Source organism: Papaver somniferum, chromosome 1 (genome assembly GCF_003573695.1).
Source record: "Papaver somniferum cultivar HN1 chromosome 1, ASM357369v1, whole genome shotgun sequence".
Lineage (NCBI taxonomy): Eukaryota > Viridiplantae > Streptophyta > Magnoliopsida > Ranunculales > Papaveraceae > Papaver > Papaver somniferum.
Window position 1 is genome coordinate 124,800,997 of NC_039358.1, and position 21,965 is coordinate 124,822,961.

The window sequence follows — 21,965 nt, forward strand, 5'->3', positions numbered from 1 at the left end:
AGAATATTTCGTCCATGTGATATCCCAAGCATCCCAACATCGCATCCAGGAAAGTCCAATAAGCTTGTATCAAATCACAGAGGCGTGGATACAAGGTGGTACAATCGAAGTAAGCTACACTTGGGGAGTGAAGCTTACTTCAGGTTTATAAGTTTAAACGCAGACTCCACCTTACCAGCGAATGCAATGGAAGCACATCTTTTATGAGGAAATAAGCTCAGGATAATTGCACATGAGGACTTTTGTCACGTTGCTTACTCACGGAAGAGCGTGATACACTCAAAGCCCAATCATGCGCGAAAGACATGCCTAGCGGAGACAGAGCTAAGTAATTATCCTTAAACTAAATGTTTTTTTATCAATTAGGCATATCAAATAAATTTTAAATCTCTTAGTGTTGAGACGTGAAAATTCCTCAACACTCATTACTGTGTTTCCAGGCAAACTGCCTCAACACATTTTTCTTCTTAGTGTTGAGACGTGAGAATTCCTTAACACTCATCACTGTGTTGCCAGGCAAACTACCTCAACACATTTTTCCTCTTAGTGTTGAGACGAGAAAATTCCTCAACACTCATCACTGTGTTGCCAGGCAAACTGCCTCAACACATTTTTCCTCTTAGTGTTGGGACGTGAAAATTCCTCAACACTCATCACCGTGTTTTCAGGCAAACTGCCTCAACACATTTTTCATCTTAGTGTTTAGACGAGAAAATTCCTCAACACTCATCACTGTGTTTCCAGGAAAACTGCCTCAACACATTTTTCCTCTTGGTGTTGAGACGTGAAAATTCCTTAACACTCATCACTGTGTTGCCAGGCAAACTGCCTCAATACATTTTTCCTCTTCGTGTTGAGACGTGAAAATTACTCAACACTCATCACTGTGTTTCCAGGCAAACTGCCTCAACACATTTTTCCTCTTAGTGTTGAGACGTGAAAATTCCTCAACACTCATCACTGTGTTGCCAGGCAAACTTCCTCAACACATTTTTCCTCTTAGTGTTGAGACGTGAAAATTCCTCAACACTCATCACTGTGTTTCCAGGAAAACTGGCTCAACACATTTTTCCTCTTAGTGTTGAGACGTGAAAATTCCTCAACACTCATCACTGTGTTGCCAGGCAAACTGCCTCAACATATTTTTCCTCTCAGTGTTGAGACGTGAAAATTCCTCAGCACTCATCACTGTGTTGCCAGGCAAACTGCCTGAACACATTTTTCCTCTTAGTGTTGAGACGTGAAAATTCCTCAGCACTCATCAATGTGTTGCCAGGCAAACTGCCTCAACACATTTTTCCTCTTAGTGTTGAGACGTGAAAATTCCTCAACACTCATCACTGTGTTGCCAGGAAAACTGCCTCAACACATTTTTTCCTCTTAGTGTTAAGACGAGAAAATTCCTCAACACTCATTACTGTGTTGCCAGGAAAACTGCCTCAACAAATTTTTCAAACTGCCTCAACACATTTTTCCTCTTAGTGTTGAGACGTGAAAATTCCTCAACACTCATCACTGTGTTGCCAGGCAAACTGCCTCAACACATTTTTCCTCTTAGTGTTGAGACGAGAAAATTCCTCAACACTCACCACTGTGTTGCCAGGCAAACTGCCTCAACACATTTTTCCTCTTAGTGTTGAGACGTGAAAATTCCTCAACACTCATCACTGTGTTGCCAGGCAAACTACCTCAACACATTTTTCCTCTTAGTGTTGAGACAAGAAAATTCCTCAACACTCACCACTGTGTTGCCAGGCAAACTGCCTCAACACATTTTTCCTCTTAGTGTTGAGACGAGAAAATTCCTCAACACTCATCACTGTGTTGCCAGGCAAACTGCCTCAACACATTTTTCCTCTTAGTGTTGAGATGTGAAAAATCCTCAAAGACTCACCATTGTGTTTCCAGGCAAACTGCCTCAACACAACTCTCCTCTTAGTGTTGAGATTCCTCAACACTCACCACTGTGTTGACAGGTAAACTGCCTCAATACATTATAGTGTTGAGGGCTCCACCACCTCATTACTCGTCTTTGTATTCAAGGCTCGCTGCACCAACACTACATGGCACCAGTACTCCGTGGCCAAGACAGAAGCGCGCCAACACAAAGATTGCAGATTGCACATACCTCTTCTCAAAGGTCAATCGAATTTTCTTGGTAATCTTCTCATGACTTGCCTTTTCGATTTTTCATCTTTGTATATCACCATCTCATGCCTACCCCACAATAGTGCAACCATTATGTGCTAGGCAGTGGACTTAATGTTGATGGTGGATTTTAGTTCAGGGCTAAAATTGTAAAACCAAATTTAATGCGCGGACATCCTGCAAAGGGTAAAGCCGTTTGATAAGTGATGAGTGCAGAAAACCTCTTCACTTTGTTTATTCGAAGCAATTCAATAAATACACAAAATTCACCCAGAATGGTGCGTGCAACAACAATCCCAAATATTCTGTGAATTTTATTAGCATTATTAATTAATGCATAATTTGCATTTTATTTCCCGTGCTATGTTCTCAGCCGAACTCTCTTTATTGACATGACATGACGACCGAGTGTTCACTCTCAGTAGAGTAGCATGAATCTCCGTGCCAATACTGAGACATGCATGAAATACCCGCACAGGATGCATCACTCTCTGAAAAAGAGAATTTCGAATCGACGCGCTTTTGATTAAAGACAGCTCGATCGAACGTATTTAATTCCCTTAAGGAAAATCTGGACTGTCCATATCAGTCTCAGAAACGATCGAGGCCACGCAAGTTGGCCGCACAATTTAACAAGTCTAGCCAAACCCTGGAAAAAATAGGCAATTGTTGTGATGACCACCGACGGGCCCACTTATGCCCTAGCCGGTCGAACAATCACCATACTCCCCCCAGCGCCAACGCCAACCCAAAGTTGAGTGACCGCGCTATTTTGGGAGAATCTCGAGGAGCATAGACTGTTCAGGGCAGTCTTAAAACCATCACAACCGTCCAACTTCGCCAGCATGGTTGGACGGATTAGATCATCCCATGAATGATCAGGGAAGCGTTAACGCACACGTTGGCAGGCCCACTTCTCCTTCACCCGATCGGTTTTCTCACGGCGAGGACATGAAGCAATAAAACGATAGCTCAAACCATGGCAGGTGTGATGCTTCTAAGGGTCGCGGAATTCCACTAGTGTCTTGAATCGATCACAACCATCCAACTTTGCTAACCTATTTGGATGGCTTAGATCGCATTTAGGACTATCAGAAAGGTGCACGCAAGTTCATCGTCGACCCAACATGGGCCCCACGTGATCGATCTCCCCAAAGGAGGTCACGACTTGCCAAACCGTTTGGCCAAAGTCACGTGTGCGTGACTGATTTAAAAACCCTAATTAGGGTTTGCGGCAATGCATATCTGTCGTAGTTCGATCATGACCATCCATCTTCGCCAGCCTAAACGGAGGGAGTAAATATAGACTCTAGAGGTCCCAAGGATGTCAACGTGATCACCGTGGGCCCACCTTTGCGTGTGACCGACCGACCTATGCAGACTAGGGCCCGTTGCCTCGAAACACACGCCCAAGAGGTGGCATGCCACACGGCTTTTAAACCTTTGAGGCAATATATTTCTATCGCAAATCGATCACGACCACTCATCTTTGTCGGTCAAATTGAGTGGCCCAGATCGAATCTCTGTGGGACCGAGAGGTATAAGCATGCACGCCGGCGAACCGTATCCACGCATGCCTGGTCGGTCCCACCAAAATTAGCGCCCATGATTAGATTCGGTCAAGCCAAAGAGGGGATGTTGCACACCTCCAAATCCACCAACGACAGAAAATATGTGTCGTAAATCATCTCGTCCGTCCAACTTTGTCAGCTTGGTCGGACGGCTTGGATTAAAAATTAGGCGATAAATGAAGCGCCTCAATGATCACCGTCCGCCACACTGTCACAGTGAGTGATCGACCAGATGGTGGATGGTGGCCCGCCCATGCGGCTTCCAGACGATCACTCAAAGATGGTTGGACGTGTTGCCATTTTAAGACGCCTAATCCGCGGCTTATTCAATCAAGCATTAAAACAACGATGCTTTATGCATATCGATTATTTTGAGATGCTTGCTTTAAAACGATGCATTACATGCATCGAACATAAACAATATTTCATGAATATTAATTCCATAAATAACTCAGTTATTTAACTTAATAGCACCGTATGCTATTTCCTGCGGCGGGTCCCGCGACCTGACCCATTCATTCGAGACATCAAACATGTCACAAACTGGGGGATACTTACTGGGGTATTGGTCTGGCGGTTTACAGCGTGCGGCGTGCAACGCGCCCATTACGAGAACGTGTCAGGAGGCATGGACGGTTAACGATGATGAGGGAAGTGGGCAAAGGCGTGATCGTGTGACAATCACCTACACGACCCCACTACTCCATCACTTAACTTCCTCCACTTCCTACGAGATGAGGATTGCGCTCAAATGACTTGTATAAATAGGTTCTTCGACCTATCTTCAAACAACACAGAAAAACCAAGTGTTACATTATGCAAGCCAGTTCAACATTCTGATCAAGTCATAAAAAACCAACACCTTCACAATCTCAACACCTTCTTCGCTTCCCTCCCTAAGATCAACCCCATCTCCTTCACTTTGTGACCGAAGCAAGTCTGGACGGCCATTTCTTGGTTTAGGCCAGAATTGTATAGATTGATCTCTCGAATCAAAAGCACTCCCGTGCAGTGCATTTGTTTAGGGTTTAGATTCGTTTCTCATCCACACACACCCAAATTTACCAGAACCAGAGAAACAGTTTTCACCCATAAACAATAGTTCTCCGTCTTCATTCGATGAACGCTGTGAAGTCTAAATCTCAACTACACTTACTATCCTAATCCGAGGCTTAGCTATAAGTAGACTAGAAATCAAGACTTATAGTTTTGGCAACTAAACTTGACAAACAATATTTTGATAACAACGCTTGCGAGTTCGACCGAGCAGTGCTCTAACAATCTCCACCATTGTTAATTTTAGTGACAAAACTATCAATACATATATGGATTACAAAATAAATAAACTTTGTAGATTCTCATCCAAATGCTTGATCTCCTCGGTTCTTCAACATTACTTGAAATCTTTGTCACTTCCAAGTACTCCAATGATTCTAAATGTGTTCAACTCAGCATCATAGTTGTTGAAGATCCGTAGCTATAACAATGAGAAAATAATAGCTCTCAATCATAGTTATACAGTGTCATAGTATTATTACACAACATCAAAGTTTAATTGTATCACAACTTTGACAACAATACTATGGTGATATATATCACTCCCCCTTAGTCAATACTTCATCTCCCATGAAAACCGCTCCCCCTTACATATTGATCCGTAAACCATATGTATTTGTAGTATGAACTACACATTAATTCTCCCCCCTTTTGTCAATATAAATTGGCAAAGGTACGAAAACTAGTGGGATCCTAATGAAATTTCCATAGAGATACTTAATGACCAAAAGAAAAACAAGATGAACTTTGTTTAGATGCAATCATATAGCCGAAACTAAATGCATTCATCAAGGAGTCTATAAAGATACAAGATAATCCCTATAATATTCCACAGCCGCACTCCCTAAAAAGATTTGGCAATCAATCACAAGTTCAAATAAGAACTCTTCCCCATAAAATCATCCCCAAAAACAACTAGAGCGACCTTACTTTTACAAGAAAATAAGAATTTCTTTGGACATTAAGAAATTACATGAAACATGAATTTGTATCCAGAAATCTCAATTAAATTAACCACAAGAGAACCCATGATTAATTAAATCGGAAATGCTCAACATAAGAGAACTTACGGAGCCATACGGTACTTTCACACAGAAGTAGATCAGGAAAAGGCCAATACTGCGGAATATTCAAAGATTCATTCTATTTTTCATCAATATTTTCATAATGATATCATAGACTTAATATTTGCAAATCAAAAGTGCATTCTATCTTCCATCAATATTTGCATAATGACATAATAGGCTTAACTTTTGACATACATGGGACAATCATAGTTCACGGACACAAGCACACATATCCCATAATAATTTTTGCAATATATGAAACAAATAAAGATTAATACTGCAAAATCAATCTTTGCCCTTAGAAGGTAGAATCAATCTTTTTCGCACGGATTTACACCAAGAATGGCTACCAAAGGCGTATAAAAAGATTTTCTTAACAAAGAAGAACATACAAAGTCATTAAAGACCATGCATCATAGTTCACATAAGATGATTGTGAACATTCAAGAATCCCATAGCAATGCGTACTACTGCCCATTCTTGAACTTCCTTTTTTGTGATTCAGCAAGATCGTTCTTGTAAAATCTACAAATGAGCTTAGAAGAAAATTACTCCAAGAATCCAAGTGCCCAAGTCCAAGAGAGGTAGAACAAGTGCGACGAAACGGAGCAGAACACTCAAAAACAAGAGACAGGACAAAGACCAATCTTAACTCATCCAAATTCAGAAATTCTCATCTCCATTTTGAAGAGAATTCAAAAATAATGAGGTCATTACGAGTTCGTACGAAGAAGTTACGGCCAAAACAAGTTCACTGAAAAACGACGTCTACAGACCAGTATGCATACCGGTTTGCAAACGAAATTCCGTGACCTGGAGATACTTTATGACCAAAAGAGAACCACATATCAACTTTGTTTAGATGCAATCATATAGCCGAAGCTAAATGCATTCATCAAGGAGTTTATAAAGATACAAGATAACTCCTATAATATTCCACAGCCGCACTCCCCACAAAGATATGGCAACTAAGCACAAGTTCAAATAAGAACTCTCCCCCATAAAATGTCATTCCCAAAGGAACAACAAGAGCGACCTTACTTTTACAAGAAAATAAGGATTTCTTTGGACATTAACAAATCACATGAAATATGAATTTGTATCCAAAATACTCAATTAAATTAACCACAAGAGAACCCATGATTAATTAAATCGGAAATGCTCAACATAAGAAAACTTATGGAGCCGCACAGTATTTACACAAGGATGTGGATCATGAAGACCAATACTGTGGAATATTCAAAGATTCATTCTATTTTTTTTTATCAATATTTGCATAAAGACATATAATAGACTTAATCTTTGTAGACAAAAGTTCATTCTATATATCTTCCATCAATATTTGCGTAATGACATAATAGGCTTAACTTTTGTTTGTCAAAAGTTCATTCAATATTTTATCAATATTTACATAATGACATATGAAAAACTTAACTTTTGACCACGTATGGTACAATCATAGTTCATGGACGCAAACCCACATATCCCATAACAAGTTGCAATATATGAAACCATAAAGATTAATACTGCAAAATCATCTTCCAAATAAACTTTATAATTTAAATAAATAAATCTAAAAACATTGCAAGATGAAAATCGTTGGAAATATCTATGTGCACTCACAATAATGGCTATTCCAAACCCTAGTTATCCTTCTTAAAACACAAAAATAAATTCTCATAAAAAGTTTCCTAGAAAAAATAGAGAAAATCAAGTTTCTTTGATAACTTCATACCTTTGAAAGGGTCCATCATAAAAGGTATCACTGATATCCTTGATTTTCTTGACTGTAGATACTCCAAGTTCACGAGTTAGAACATTAACTTTCCGATCAACGATGCGGGCAAGATGCCTAGCCTTGACAGAGTCCAAGATGAGTTTCTCTGATTCCTGATCAAGATCTGTTGATTAACAAGGATTTTGGTCTGACCATCAAAAAGTTGATTTATTTTCATTTGAAAATTTGCAAATCGGACCTAGAGTCATTCTGAAAGAGAATTAAGTCCTTGACAGATTCTCCAATCCAGGAGTTATACTCTTTCCTTTCAATCATCTTTTTCAAGACAAGTTCTTGAACATAATCGCATTCTTTAATGTCTTCTTCCGTCTCAAGATTCACCACTTCTTGAGGTCATGGGGAGTTTTCTATTCATTTTTATTTATATTATTAGGGAAGGTGAAACACGATATATATATATATATATATGTTTTGAAACAAGAGAAGGACACCTTGTTGTGGAAACTCTAAAACTCCCAAGTGAGACATGAACGTTCGTGGACTGGGTGAGGAAGACTGATGGATCGGGAAAGATCCAAAAAGAAATACTTCATGTTTTTCAAATATCTCTTACCAACAAGGTTCAAAATCAAACAGATTTAAACAGAGCATTCGGAAGAGATACACTAGATACAAGGAGTCAAGAATGACTCAACCTTCTCATAAGAGAAAAACATTGAAACACAAGATGGTAACTAACAGTAGACTTGAGCATCTCACAAATATCATCCTTGCAACTCTCGAGTTAGATACAAGGATGAAATTACCTAGAACTAGGTAGCAAAGTGAGATATGATCTCACCATGAGTATTGAGAGATGAGCTGTGAATACCATATGAGAGTTTGAACTCAATATTTCTTATCTTCCTTTGGTTATTTCTAATTCCAAAAGAATTTGACTTAACCATTTTAGAAAATTCATTAGAGGGAATTTTCTGAGGATTAAGTCTAGGACCTCGAGGAATCGGTTCCATAAGATTAGAGGAGAGAGGTATCCACCTTCTAGACTTAGATCTGCCAGACTTATTCTCATAGTCACTGGGAACGCTTATTTTTTTTGTGTAAAAAATTTGCACCAAGAGGAAAACTACGATCTCTATGGAGATTTCGAGATGAGTGACCACTGAAATCCCTTTTATGAGAGTTCTGACTTTCTGCAGGAATGAAATCCATTGTAGATGTCATCAGACAGTTTACTCTGTCGACAGTAAAAAGAAGTAGATTTTGAAGATCAGAAATCCGTTTTTTTCTAGAAAAAAAATATTTAACATAATGATTCTTTTTCCCACAAAAGTAACAAGTTCGTGGAAGGGAAACATTGGATGAAATCGGCTTTAATTTCATAGCCCTATTAGAAGACTCCAAAAAGTGTAAGCATTTTTTAGCAGGAACTTCCTTTGGGGAACTTTTCTTCATATCATGTAATTCTGGCTGAGAATTAGTGAATGACATAAAAGATTTTCTCATTAAAACATAGTTTTTCTCTTTCAAGGATTTTTGCATTGTTTTTGGGCTATAAGAAGGGAAGCAATCAATTTATCTTTTTCAATACGAAGGTTGTCCAGTTTTGATGAATGAGTCTTGATCAAACGTTTTTTCTCTAATTGAATCTTCTTTAACAATATCCTCAAGAGTACTAATTTTTTCACGATGTAGAGTAGTTTCTTGAACAAGTTTTTGGATATTGTTGGCGAAAGGCTCAATGATGCGATAGAGTTCTCATTCTCGACCAAAAAACTTCTCAAGTTCATCAATAAGCTGATCATGTTTTTCTTCAAGAGAGTTTATCTTAGCATCTTGAAAAACAATAGTTTCAGCTGTATTTTTTTGATTTCTGGTGAGTTCCATTTTAGTTTTAGATATCAAGCTAAACGTCTCATCAGAGGAAATGTTATCAGAATCTGATAGAAAATAATTCCTACCTCGGGATTCGGAAGAATCAACAAAGGAGTTATCCTTGGAGGTAAACCCAAGACATTTTGCATAATTAAAACTTTTAGGACTTATTTCTATGCGTGCGAGTTTGAGATACACAACTATCCATACGGATCAGATTGTCCCAAACACAGACTTATAAGGTCTTAAACGTTTTTGATTGCTCTGATACCAATTGAAAAAGCGGGGGTCTAACAAACACACCCAATATTTCTCTTGGTAATATTTGTATGGAACAACTCCAATATACTTTCGAGAGAATCAACTAGACAGTCAGACTAAATCTCAAGAAAAGTATATCCAACAGTTGTATCTCTGTTTCACAATGTAATCAGCAAATCAAACAGATAGAAATCCGTGAGACTGATTATTATGTGAAACAACTTGAACGGTACCAAAGACCAATGTTCAAGTGTCAATCAATATAATCAACAACCAAAGGTTGGATTCTCTAATTGATTGAACTACTCACAACCTGTGATATTTCTATTACATAACAAAATATAATGCGGAAAAGAAACAACATAGACACCGGAAATTTTGTTAACGAGGAAACCGCAAATGCATAAAAACCCCGACACCTAGTCCAGATTTGAACACCACACTGTATTAAGCCGCTACAGACACTAGCCTACTACCAGTTAACTTCAGACTGGAATGTAGTTGATCCCTAAACAGTCTCACATTGGTCAAGGTACAGTTGCGTTCCTTACGCCTCTTGAACCACGCCGGATTCCGTGCACTTGATTCCCTTAGCTGATCTCACCCACAACTAAGAGTTTATACGACCCAAAGTCGAAGACTTGATAAACAAATCTGCATCACACAGAAAAGTCTATTAAATAGATAAATCTGTCTCCCACATATATACCTACGAGTTTTGTTCCATCTTTTGATAAATCAAGGTGAACATGAACCAATTGATAAACCAGACTTCTATTCCCGAAGAACAGCCTAGTATTATAAATCACCTCACAATAATCTTAATCGATTAACGAAACAAGATATTGTGGAATCAGAAACTATGAGACGGAGATGTTTGTGACTACTTTTCAATCTTGCCTATCGGAGAATAAATCTCGAGCAAATCTTAAAGAAGATAGTACGCAATCACAATAAAAAACAACAAGATCAGAACACGCAACTACAGAGAAAATACTTGGGTCTCGCTTCACAATCCCAATGAAGTCTTCAAGTCGTTTACCTACAGGGTTTTGGAAAAACCTAAGGTTAAAGGAGAATCGACTCTAGTCGCAACTAGTACCACACAGGAGGTATGGGGATTAGGTTTCCTAGTTGCTAGAGTTGTCCTTTATATTGTCTCCAAATCAGGGTTTGCAATTAATGTTACCTTGGCAACAAAGCATTCAATATTCACCGTTAGATGAAAACCTGATTAGATTCAAGCTAATATCTTTCAAACATTAGATCGAACTTAGCTTGTTATACACAAATGAAATGTACCATCATTTAAATAAAAGTGACCGTACCTAAACATGTACACTTAGTTGGTTCAACAATAGTTAATTAATGGTTAGACATATGAGCACTTTCATATTAGCCTTATTCATCTTCATCACAACTAGTTCAAATGACTCAAATGAAACTAGTTAGAGAGTTGTTCAATTGTTTATATTCTCGTAGAGGTGTACATGACACAATTGAAGAAAAATCGAATTTGATTCACTCGAATCATTTCATGAACATTATAGCCACGGTTTGAAAAAGATTGCATTCCTTATTATATAAATTTATTAGTTCATGAACAAATCAATTTTAGAACATACCTACTTAAGTATACAAACGGGTACGCATATCGAAGTAGTCGGACTGAGTTTGGTTATGCCAGTACGCGTACGAGTACGCATACCATTTACACTTCCAAACTCCAGCAGAAACTCACGAAACTTGAACTTTCGCCGGTACGCGTACGGGTACGCATACTTAGTTTACGGACTTCCAACAACCAACCAGTACGCATACGGGTACGCATACATGGTTCCCGGTTTTGGAATTTTACACAAATGTGAATACACACTATATTTATATCCAATCATGGTTACATGTTCTAAACCCTCATTTCAATCATTGAAACATTCTTGGAAGACGACAACAGCTGTCTCGCACAAACTATTAAATTCAATGCAATTTTCAAGTGATCGAATGATCAATACGAAACATTCCGAGTCTACGTTAAATGACTGTCTCACACAAATCATGTAAGATGTTACAAAGCGATTTTCACATGATCATCTTTTGACTTTCGTCAAGAATAAAAGATGAACTTGGTTAAAGCGAAAGCTTACCAACACATATTTCGAGAAATAAATAAGCGAGATAAACTCGGCTCGAAATATCAAATGTGTATAATTGAAGTCTCTATAGCAATACGACTTTTGTCTCAAATAGGAGATAGAGTAGATAAACTTTTGAGTGATAGATGAGTTCAAGTCTCCACATACATTTTGTTGATGAAGTTCCACAAGTTCCCTTGAGTAGTTCTTTGTCTTCATTCGATGAACGCCGTGAAGTCTAAAGCTCAACTACACTTACTATCCTAATCGGAGACTTAGCTATAAGTAGACTAGAAATCAAGACTTATAGTTTTGGCAACTAAACATGATAAACAAGCTTGAGATAACAACGCTTGCGAGTTCGACCGAGCAGTACTATAACAGTATGGATACCGGGTATGCGTACCAAAAAGTCGTTGCCGAACTATAAATATGCCGGTACGTGTACTGGGTACATAACTACATATATTGCCGCTATGGAATTATATCAGTTCTCTCTGTATGTGAACTGGTATGCATATTGTCATGTATCCAGATTTACAGTAGTTCTATATCTCTCTAATAATCAATTTGAAACATTCTTGAATAACATCAATGACATATATCGTTGTTCCATGCTATTTTCAAATGATTAAATATTGAATCATAATTAGGTCATAAATAATAAATTGATCTTAACCAAATTCATCAAGTATGAACAAATGTTCTTAAGCTTAGCATATTTTGAGAACGATTATCAAGATAAACTTGACTCGAAATTTCTGTTATGCATGTAATGTCTAATTTAGTCATGCGACAATGTCTCATAGATAGAAAGGTAAAAACTTGAGAAATAGGTGGTTCAGTCTTCACTTACCTTTTATTGATGAAGTTCTCCAAAAGCTTCGGTTGATATTCTCCTTCAAAAGGTAGACCGCAGTGATGTCTGGTACTCAACTACACACTTTTATCCTAATTTGAGATTTGACTAGATGTAGACTAGAAATCAAGATATAGTTTTGATCAATTAAATTTGACAACAAGCTTGAGATAACAAAACTTGTGCATTCGACCGAGCAATGCTCTAACAAAGGTTTTCGTCAATCTCCCATCAAGAACGAGATAGATAGAAATCACAAAGTTCTCTTCGTCTCAGATTTTATGATTCCTCAAGATATATATTTACAATTTATTAGTCGGTTGAGATTATTCTTGAGAGATGGTTAGTAATCCAGGATTCTCAGTTTACTGAGTATAAGTGTTCCGGATTCGTGAGGTTTGCTAGCTTTGTTTATTAAAAGGGGGTGAAACGATACTTAGGCATCCTGGTTTCACTTTACAAAAACTTGCCATCTGGTTGGACGATGCATGAATGTAATTTTTTTGTTTTTTTTTTGATGCCAATTTTTAGTTAACTAGAATTATTTTTAAAACATTCTTTTAATGAAATACTAAATTAGTTTTGTTTGTTTCATGTAGGAACTCTGTGCGAAAGAAAGGTACTTAACCGCAACAACTTAAGAATTTAAGTTCTATGAATGTTATGTACTGCTGAAGGAAAACCTTCCCGACTACAATCCGAAAATTTTATGTCATGATCCTCCTGAAGATGGGGACGAAGATTAAAGAAGCCGCACTAGCATAATAGGTTTTATGGGTATACCTCTTTTAAATCCTTTCGAGACACCACTCGTCCGTTAGGAGCACCTAGAAGTTTAAATGCTTTATTGTACCAACTAAGTGCAGCCGTGATGCCTACAAAGGTGAGTTAGTTTTAAAATTCAGTAATTAATCATTGTACTATTTTGTGTCGTATTTGAAATTAGTTGAGTTCAAGGAAATTGATAATACCCGTTTAAACTTTCATATGTCGATCACAATACGAGTTATCAACATCTGTTTTTCGTGAAACACCATTAACCACATTGCCAATTCAAGTTTTGGAGAGCATCATGCACCCTAATCGCGTTCTCTCGTATACCACAAAAAACTCTTTGTGCATTACGCACCAGAACTCTTTACCCGGACCGGTGTAAAGGGAGTGTAATTACGTGTGTTAATGAAAACAAGTGTAAACAGAAAAAATATAAGTGTAAACGGAAAATAATAATAATAGTGAGAATAAGTGTTGTTCATTCCTCTCTCTTCTCAAAAACTAGAGAAAAACCCATCAACTTCTTCTTCTTCCTTTGCTCAGATTTAGTCCTTTAGGGGCTAAATCTGAGCAAAGATTTCTTGTTTTTTAATTATTTTTATTGTTTCCAATAATTTCTTCGTTATTAGAGCGATTTTTATCTTCGCTATTTGGGTGATTCTATCTACACTTTTATAGTGTTTTTTTTCCTAACGATTTGTTCGTGTTTGGTTTTCTTGATAAGTACATCGGCGATTCATCAAGGGCAAAGATCAATTTCTTCTTCATCAAAAAAATAGATCTTGGGTTCGGGTTAGTTGCACATGAAGAATTTTGGGCATATCACTCCCCTGTCATAGGAACATCTCTTTTCCAAGAAGAAAAAAATCTATCAAAATGGTCGAATTATAGTTTCGTATGCCATTCCTTCTTCAATCTCATAGTACAAGATTTTGGTGATATCGTGGTAGATCGCTCATTCTCTTCGCGATTTATTTACGTTTTGTATTTGTTTCATGTTACGATGTACTTGCTTCTCTTTAAGACCATCATGTAAACGTTTTTTGAAGAATGAATTACTTGTGGTAAAAAAAAAAAGTGTTAATGAAGAAAAATGGTGTGTGTCAAAAAAACGACTAATGGATGGCTGTTTCAAAATTTTCAAAACCGACAACCATTATTCGTCAGTGATCTCCTCATAAGATTCTCGAAAAAAAAATGGAACGTGAGCGGGAAGAGGCACATTAGGCCACGGTCTTTGGGTGTAGGAAAGGGGGAATCTCCACTGGACCCGCTGTTAGGATTAGGTATGAAGTTCAGTCTCCTGCTCATCAATTTTCAAATACTAAAAAGCCTCCTACGTAGCCATCCATCCGTAAATCACCCAAAAAGTGGTTCACTTCCATTACCATTGCAGGTCTATAAAGTTCACCCCAAAAGTTGTTCACTTGTATTACTATTGCTGGTCTAAAGTTCAGAAACATCCCCGTCGTTTGTTGTTTGAGACTGTGGGGGGTGGGGGCGAGCACTAGTTGCGGGGTCTTCTTCTATCTTCGTGATTTAGTACTTGTAGCAGGTGAAATTATGAATCCGAAAGACACGTTTAGCATAGTATTTAATTATGAAGAGACAATCATATACATAGATTTCCTTGTTTTTTTAGCTAAAACGGAAAGAGATTCAAAGTTCAAACCTACCTTGCTACCTCCATAGGGTGAAAAACAAATGAGAAATATATATTTTAAACTTGGCAAAGCGGTGGGTTTATTCAGAACCCAGACCAGACCCAATGGAACCCGAAGATACCCATTCCTTCACTTCCGCTTGACTAGTCTAGTCCGATGACGTCTTCAACTTTTCCACTTTCTCTTCCTCAGTCTTCGCCATTTACGTGGCTCACTCTTATCTCCTAGGCCCTAGAGCATTCACACTATTTCCTCCTTGAGAATAACAAAAAAAAAAAAAAAGTTAGTTTTAAAAATATTCCAGAGAGAATCACGAGTTTCATTTCAATATGTTTTTTTTTTTGTAATTTTGATTAATTAACTAAGAATTTTTTAAATCACGACCTTTTGTTTTATGTTGTGTTACGTGATAAGTATAAATCATGATGAATCATCATCGTATTGATGTATCAGTTATCTCTGAGTTGCTAACGTAAGGTATACTCTCAATATCTCTAAACCTTCAGCTAGTAATTATGTTTGTTTCCATTTTTGTGTATAATTGATTAATTGTTGCTCTAAAATTGTTACAGGATCAATATTTGCATAAAATGAGCGAGAAAAGAGGAGAAAATTGTATCGGCACTAGTTAGTTGTATGGAGCTGATCAAGTTTTGGTGATTCAAAAATTCTGAATTTTTTGTATCTGCAAGTAGTCATGGTGGCACTTTTGGATCTTTTCATTGCATCGTCGATACCGGTTGTAGAAGTACTTCTAGTTACTGGTCTTGGTTCTTTTCTTGCATTAGAGAGTATTAATATTTTGGGAGATGATGCTAGGAAGCTTATAAACAATGTAAGTCATATCTGGCATTGGGTATCTTGAATTGTTAACCGTGTTTAATTACCTGTGTTCTTTATATTAACAATGATTTTTTTTGCCTGAACAGGTAGTATTTTACGTGTTTAATCCGGCACTTATATCAGGGAATTTGTCGAAAACAATTACTTATGATAGTATGGTTAAGTTGTGAGTTTTATTCTTTATGCTCGCTCTACTTAATGTAACATCATTATAATATGTGTGTCGAATTGATCGATGTTTTTTTTGTGTTTGGGTTTGTGCCATTTCTAAATTTATGGTTATATGCTTGTGAATAATTAGGTGGTTCATGCCGTTGAACATTCTTATCACATTCATTGCTGGTTCCGCATTTGGATGGGTTTTAATACAATTTACAAGGCCTCCTTCACATTTGAGGGGTCTCATTTTGGGTTGTTGTGCTGCCGGTAAGTCTCTTGATCTCAGAGTTACTAAAACGTCAGGATATAGTAAGGAGCTAGGGGCTGTTCTTCTTAAAACTGTCTGAAAATTTAGATGTTGAAGTTCAAGTAATTGATATTAGTCGTGCCGTTTTTGTGATGCATTGTTGAACCAAGTAAGAAGTGATTCAGTGAATTTGATTTGTAATGAACAGGAAATTTGGGAAACTTGCTTCTAATCATTGTTCCAGCTGTTTGTAAAGAAAAGGGGAGTCCGTTTGGAGATCCAGATGTTTGCAGTACATTTGGAGTGGCTTATGCTTCTCTCTCTATGGCGGTATCTTGTTTACCTAGCTTCTTGCTTTTCCAAAATGGATGCTGTTCAATGATACGAAATAGTAGATTTTCTCAATTCCTTGTTCTCAATGCAATTGATTGGTTTGTTATATTTCTTCAGATTGGGGCTATTTATTTGTGGTCATATGTGTACAACCTCGTTAGGATATTTTCAACCAACACTGAGGAAACTAAAGAAGATATCCCTGTGAGCAGTTTGAAGTTTCCAGACGAAACATCAAAACTATTCCCTGAGAGTTGTACAGAAGAACTGCTTCCCTCGAACTATTGTTCAATTTCTGGAATTTCCGAGGATCAAGCTCAGTTACCTTACAGTATAAACCCCATAAAAAAGGTGTGTAGCATGTATTATATCTTTCTGCTATCCTATATGTTGTGTGCAGAGGAAAAATTAATTTTCCATGTTTTCTTGTGGAGTGTAGATACCATTTTTGGTGAAGTGTAGACAGCAGTTTGAGATGATGGCACAGCACATCCACTTCAAGAGATTGTTTGCACCTTCAACAATCGGCGCGGTACTGTAGTTTTTCTTTCTTGCTTACGTAGTTGTGTTTTGCAGAAAGAGTTTGAATTGAATTTCAGAAACTAATAGATTAGAGACTGCACAAGAAAAGGGCCATTTAAGGGTCCAAAAAGTAGTCATACATGTGAATTGCAAATATCATATACATGTTATTGAGTGATTCAGGGGTGAAGCTGCTGTCTGTTTTCTTGTGTAGATTGTTGGATTTTTTATCGGAATCGTCCCTCAAATTCGAAGGTTATTAATTGGTGAAAGTGCTCCTCTACGTGTGATACAAGATTCCGCTTCTTTGCTGAGGTATGATTTATGCGCACCATACATACATGGCTGTGCAGGTTCATGCTAATTTCTCCACGATGAGGAGTTGCTTTTACCATTTTGGAATTTGGATTGCATGGTTTGTCACAGATCCTCAAAATTGCTTGCTAAGAAATACAAAAACTGAATTTGTTTTCCTTTTTTTTGAGTTTGAGTCTTCCAGTAGCCTTCGTAATATTGAATAAGACTACCGGAGGATAAATTACTATAATTAAACTTATAGTTTGATAATTTAGTTCATTTCACAAAAAGACCTTGTTGAGTATATTGTTTATTCAACTGGTAGACACTTTCTGTTTCTACAGCAAGTGGTAAACAATTTTTTGGCACCTGCATCCTTTGAAACTCGTCTTGCACATTCCTTAATATATTTTTATTTTTTTGGTCTACAGTAATGCAGCTGTCCCAACCTTGACCTTAATAGTAGGAGGAAATCTTACCAAAGGTAATGGTTGATTAACGTTTCTGTCTCAAACCTCAGTTCTTTGCCAAGAATTGACAAAAAGTCCGTTGCTTTACATATTCTTACTTTTCTGTTCAGGTATAAGAGGGTCAGAGATGCAGAAGTCTGTTGTTATTGGCATTGTTGTGGTCAGATATATACTATTGCCTATGTTGGGCGTTATCGTGGTTAAAGGTGCTTTCAGATTAGGCTTAATCCAGTCAGACCCCCTGTATCAATTTGTTCTTCTACTTCAATTTGTGATGCCACCTGCAATGAACATTGGTATGTTACGTCCTATTGTACTTATGTGTCAGACTTCCAATGCGTTGTTATTCTCTCATAACCACCTCTCAAATGATTTTCCATGGAATTTGCAGGTACAATTACCCAGTTGTTTAAATCCGGTGAGAGCGAATGTTCTGTTATTTTGCTGTGGACTTACTCCGTGGCCTCTATTTCACTAACCATCTGGACAACTTTTTTCTTGTGGCTGGTATCGTCATAATATTTCTTTGCCCCATCCTTCTCGGCGGTGTTGAGAGTTGCAGTAGGGAAAAATTCATTGTCATGATAATGCTGGCATCTCCATAATACTGCATATATCTTTACCCCGATCTTTCGCGGTGGTGAGGTCAAAAATTGTAGAACGATTCATTGTTATGGGTAACCCATGGCTATTGTGGTGTTTATATGCATAAAAACACACCATATATTAAAACAGATGACATTTTACATTCATTTGTTTCCACAGTTTTCCCCTTTTCTACATGGATACATATTTCAGTCATGGTATAACTATGATTTATTTCCATGTGATATCCATCACAATGAGAGTTCAAGTTCAACAGAACTTCTGGGAAGACAAATTTGGGTATCTACTCTGGTTCATGTGTTTGTGTTTGTTTACCCCTGGCCACAGTAGTTCATTTGGAGTGTCTAATGACTAAATGCAACAAATCGATTATATTTCATTTGGAGTGGTCAACAAATAATGCCTATGGCCTTCATAGTAAACATTTTTTCCATTAGTTTGCAGGGACTAGTTTGTTTCATTGTGGTGAGACTGAACTTACCGGATTACAGCAATGCCAAGGGCAATTTATATGCTTAAGCAGCGTAAAAGATTAACAAATGCACCAAAGAATGAAAAATGCACACACTTTACTGTCAACTGTATCCAAAATTCAAATTTTCTTCCATATTGTCTATCTAAGACATTAAGCCATGTAAAAGATAGAATAAAGAAACACTGGATTTCCATTGATTTTTAGTACATTATCTCATCCGAGGTCTGAAACTGAGATAACAAGATAGTAAAAATCATCAAAGGAAAAGGATGAAATAAAAAGACATGAACAAACTATGCTTGAGAAAAGCAGGTGAAAACTACAAATCAACTTTTGGCTTTGTTAGACTTCAATTCGTTGAATAGATTTAGAGACCAGCTTTGTTCAGATCATCAAAGTAAGGATGCTCCATTGCCTTCTTTGCTGAAATCCTCTTTGAAGGTTCATATCGCAACATTTGCTGTTAAGACATACAAAGCATAGAATACATGATTAGAATGCCGTGTGATGTTTCGTCAAAATTGGTAAACAATCGGAATATGAGTTCAACTCACCAAGAGCAGATCTTGACCAGCTTCATCTAGGTTAGGAACCACGGATGACAGCTTCTGTGGAGACCATTGTGGATATTCATGCCAATTCATTAGCTTGCTTACGCCTGGCCATCGTTCTTCATTTGGAGTTCCCAACAACCTAGAATGTGTCATCAAAGATCAGTTAGTGCTATTAACGATTTGAGTCTAAGAAACGCAAACTGATGACACAAGCATGAATCTATTCAAACCTGAAGATGTGTAGTAGTTGCTGCAATTCAGAGTCCCCAGGGAAGAGTGCTTGATTTGTAACCAGTTCAGCTATTAACCAAAAACAAGCCAATTAAAGCCCATAGATTGCATTTAGTTACACAAATCATTTCAGCACACAACAGAAAAAAAGCTTAATTCAAGATATGTTGAAGAAGGGAAACAAGGTAATTACCAAAGATACAGCCAACAGACCAGATATCTACTGGAGTTGAATAGTGAGTGGCTCCCAGGAGAACTTCTGGTGCCCTGTACCAAAGAGTCAAGATCTGCAATGAAAGTTGCAGCAGGCAATCATGTTATAATGCATTCTGAATACATAACTACCAAAGTAACAAGATGTGTGATATGCAAACCTCATGCGTGTACTTCTTCATTGGGAGCGTGAATGCTCTAGCCAGTCCAAGATCTGCTATTTTAAGCATTTTTGTCTTTGGATCCATTAGAAGATTGTGAGGTTTCAAATCCCTGTGAAGTACTCCATGACCATGACAAAATGCAACACCCTTGCAAAGTTGATACATCAAACTCTGCATTCAGAAATAAACACCAACAAAGTCAGTATCAAAAAAAATGTAACAATATGGAATCCAACAAATTACAATGTCAAACCAATTGTAATAGAGCAAGTTCAATCACCTTAACGATATTTGGGGGCATTGTAGTTCCAGATGAGCGGAAACTCCGAATGTACTTCTTAACATCAGTATCCATGTACTCAAAAACAAGGTAGAGAATGGTCTTCCCCTCTTTGTTCTGACCTTGTTTCACGTCCAACAACCTGACATCAAATCATGTAACAGCATATCAAATTTCAGATACAAGACACATCTACCATACAGATCCAAAACCCTAGAGATAAATTTCATCAAGAAAATCGACATCGATAGTTTGTTTAAACATCCAAATCAAAAAAAACCCCAAATCGAGCACAAATTGGAGTTAACAAAGACGAGATGACTAAAAACCCTAGCAAGATCCAATATAAACTCAGAGAGATGCAATATAAAACAACCAAAACCCTAAATGAGATATCCAATCTAATCAAGATTCTATATGTAATCAAACGAAATATCCACGAAGGGGAATAACTGATGCCGTTAAAAGCAAGATCGAAACCCTAAAGATAAAATCTCTTCAAGAAAATCTATACCAATGATTTTTCTTAGATCTGAAAGAAAACCTCCAAAATTAAACACAAATTGGAGTTGAGGCAGATGAGATAATCGAAAACCCTAGGAAATAAACAGATGAAGAAACGAAATTACCTAACAACATGAGGATCCATGGAAAGCATCCTTAGAATAGAAACTTCTCTTAAAGTTGTTGGTGGTACACCTTCTTCATCTTCATGGAGACGTGTTTTCTTCAAAGCTACGATTTTACCAGTGGCTTTTTCTCTTGCTCTATATACTTTCCCATAGGTTCCTTCTCCTACTTTTTCAAGCTTTTCAAATGCATCCATGGCTGATTTCTGATTCTCGTTAAATCCTATGTTCTCCATTCTTCTTTCTTTCTTTTCTTTCCTTTCTTTCTCTAACAGATGAAATATAATTGATCTGTGGAAACCTAGTGAATGATTCTTATAGCCGTTCTAAAGTGGTGAATTCTTTAGTCGTTCTCCCTAAACGGTAACATTTTGAAATTCAAATTCCGAATGAACTGTTTAGACGAAAAGACCCCTAAGATATTGTGCAGTACACTACACGCTCTCCAGTCTTTACAGCGTACTTGCACACGAAGTAAATATCTCTCTTTTCTATGGACAGGAAGTAAATATCGAGCTAATCCAGGCCACATGGGTCTGCCACCTCCTTTTATTTACAAAGAAGGAAACTACGTATTAGTTATTATCTTGAGAATCATACCTAACCTAATTTAATTGGGGCCATAACTTCCGATTAGGGGCCATGCACTACGGGATAAAAAAGGTCACCCAATCCTAATTTGGGTCACCCCTTAAAAAAATATTTTTTAAATGGCAAAACTGCCCTTATATGATTAGTATTAGGAATTAATTAGTTTGATTAGTGTGGTAAGTGTATTTAGATTAAAATCTGATTTT

General features: G+C 37.4%; 2 protein-coding genes across 2 annotated transcripts; one reads left to right on the top strand and one right to left on the bottom strand.

Annotated features, from left to right (window-relative positions):
- The first annotated feature begins 15,358 nt into the window (after nucleotides 1–15,358).
- Nucleotides 15,359–18,835, top strand: LOC113299476 (protein PIN-LIKES 3-like). The gene is made up of 11 exons (XM_026548497.1): nucleotides 15,359–15,622; nucleotides 15,718–15,980; nucleotides 16,075–16,154; nucleotides 16,290–16,414; nucleotides 16,603–16,724; nucleotides 16,845–17,078; nucleotides 17,167–17,259; nucleotides 17,464–17,564; nucleotides 17,978–18,030; nucleotides 18,127–18,312; nucleotides 18,408–18,835. The coding sequence occupies exons 2-11, from the start codon at nucleotides 15,843–15,845 to the stop codon at nucleotides 18,533–18,535; spliced, it is 1,260 nt and encodes a 419-aa protein (XP_026404282.1). The 5' UTR covers nucleotides 15,359–15,622; nucleotides 15,718–15,842; the 3' UTR covers nucleotides 18,536–18,835.
- Nucleotides 18,836–19,261: 426 nt separating this feature from the next.
- Nucleotides 19,262–21,534, bottom strand: LOC113332520 (cyclin-dependent kinase B2-1-like). The gene is made up of 7 exons (XM_026579060.1): nucleotides 21,169–21,534; nucleotides 20,540–20,681; nucleotides 20,257–20,430; nucleotides 20,076–20,169; nucleotides 19,882–19,951; nucleotides 19,652–19,790; nucleotides 19,262–19,557 (listed from the first exon to the last, which is right to left on the bottom strand). Exons 1-7 carry the CDS (start codon nucleotides 21,402–21,404, stop codon nucleotides 19,465–19,467), a joined length of 948 nt encoding a protein of 315 aa, XP_026434845.1. The 5' UTR covers nucleotides 21,405–21,534; the 3' UTR covers nucleotides 19,262–19,464.
- Nucleotides 21,535–21,965: the final 431 nt, after the last annotated feature.

Excerpts from the sequence above, each read along its gene's own strand:
- LOC113299476 (XM_026548497.1), top strand. The coding sequence starts at position 15,843 with ATGGTGGCACTTTTGGATCTTTTCATTGCATCGTCGATACCGGTTGTA. Across the intron at positions 15,981-16,074 it reads CTAGGAAGCTTATAAACAAT|GTAGTATTTTACGTGTTTAA; the intron begins GTAAGTCATATC and ends TTGCCTGAACAG. Across the intron at positions 17,565-17,977 it reads GATTCCGCTTCTTTGCTGAG|TAATGCAGCTGTCCCAACCT; the intron begins GTATGATTTATG and ends TTTGGTCTACAG.
- LOC113332520 (XM_026579060.1), bottom strand. The coding sequence starts at position 21,404 with ATGGAGAACATAGGATTTAACGAGAATCAGAAATCAGCCATGGATGCA. Across the intron at positions 20,682-21,168 it reads ATGGATCCTCATGTTGTTAG|GTTGTTGGACGTGAAACAAG; the intron begins GTAATTTCGTTT and ends ATTTGATGTCAG. Across the intron at positions 19,952-20,075 it reads GTCTGTTGGCTGTATCTTTG|CTGAACTGGTTACAAATCAA; the intron begins GTAATTACCTTG and ends TTTGGTTAATAG.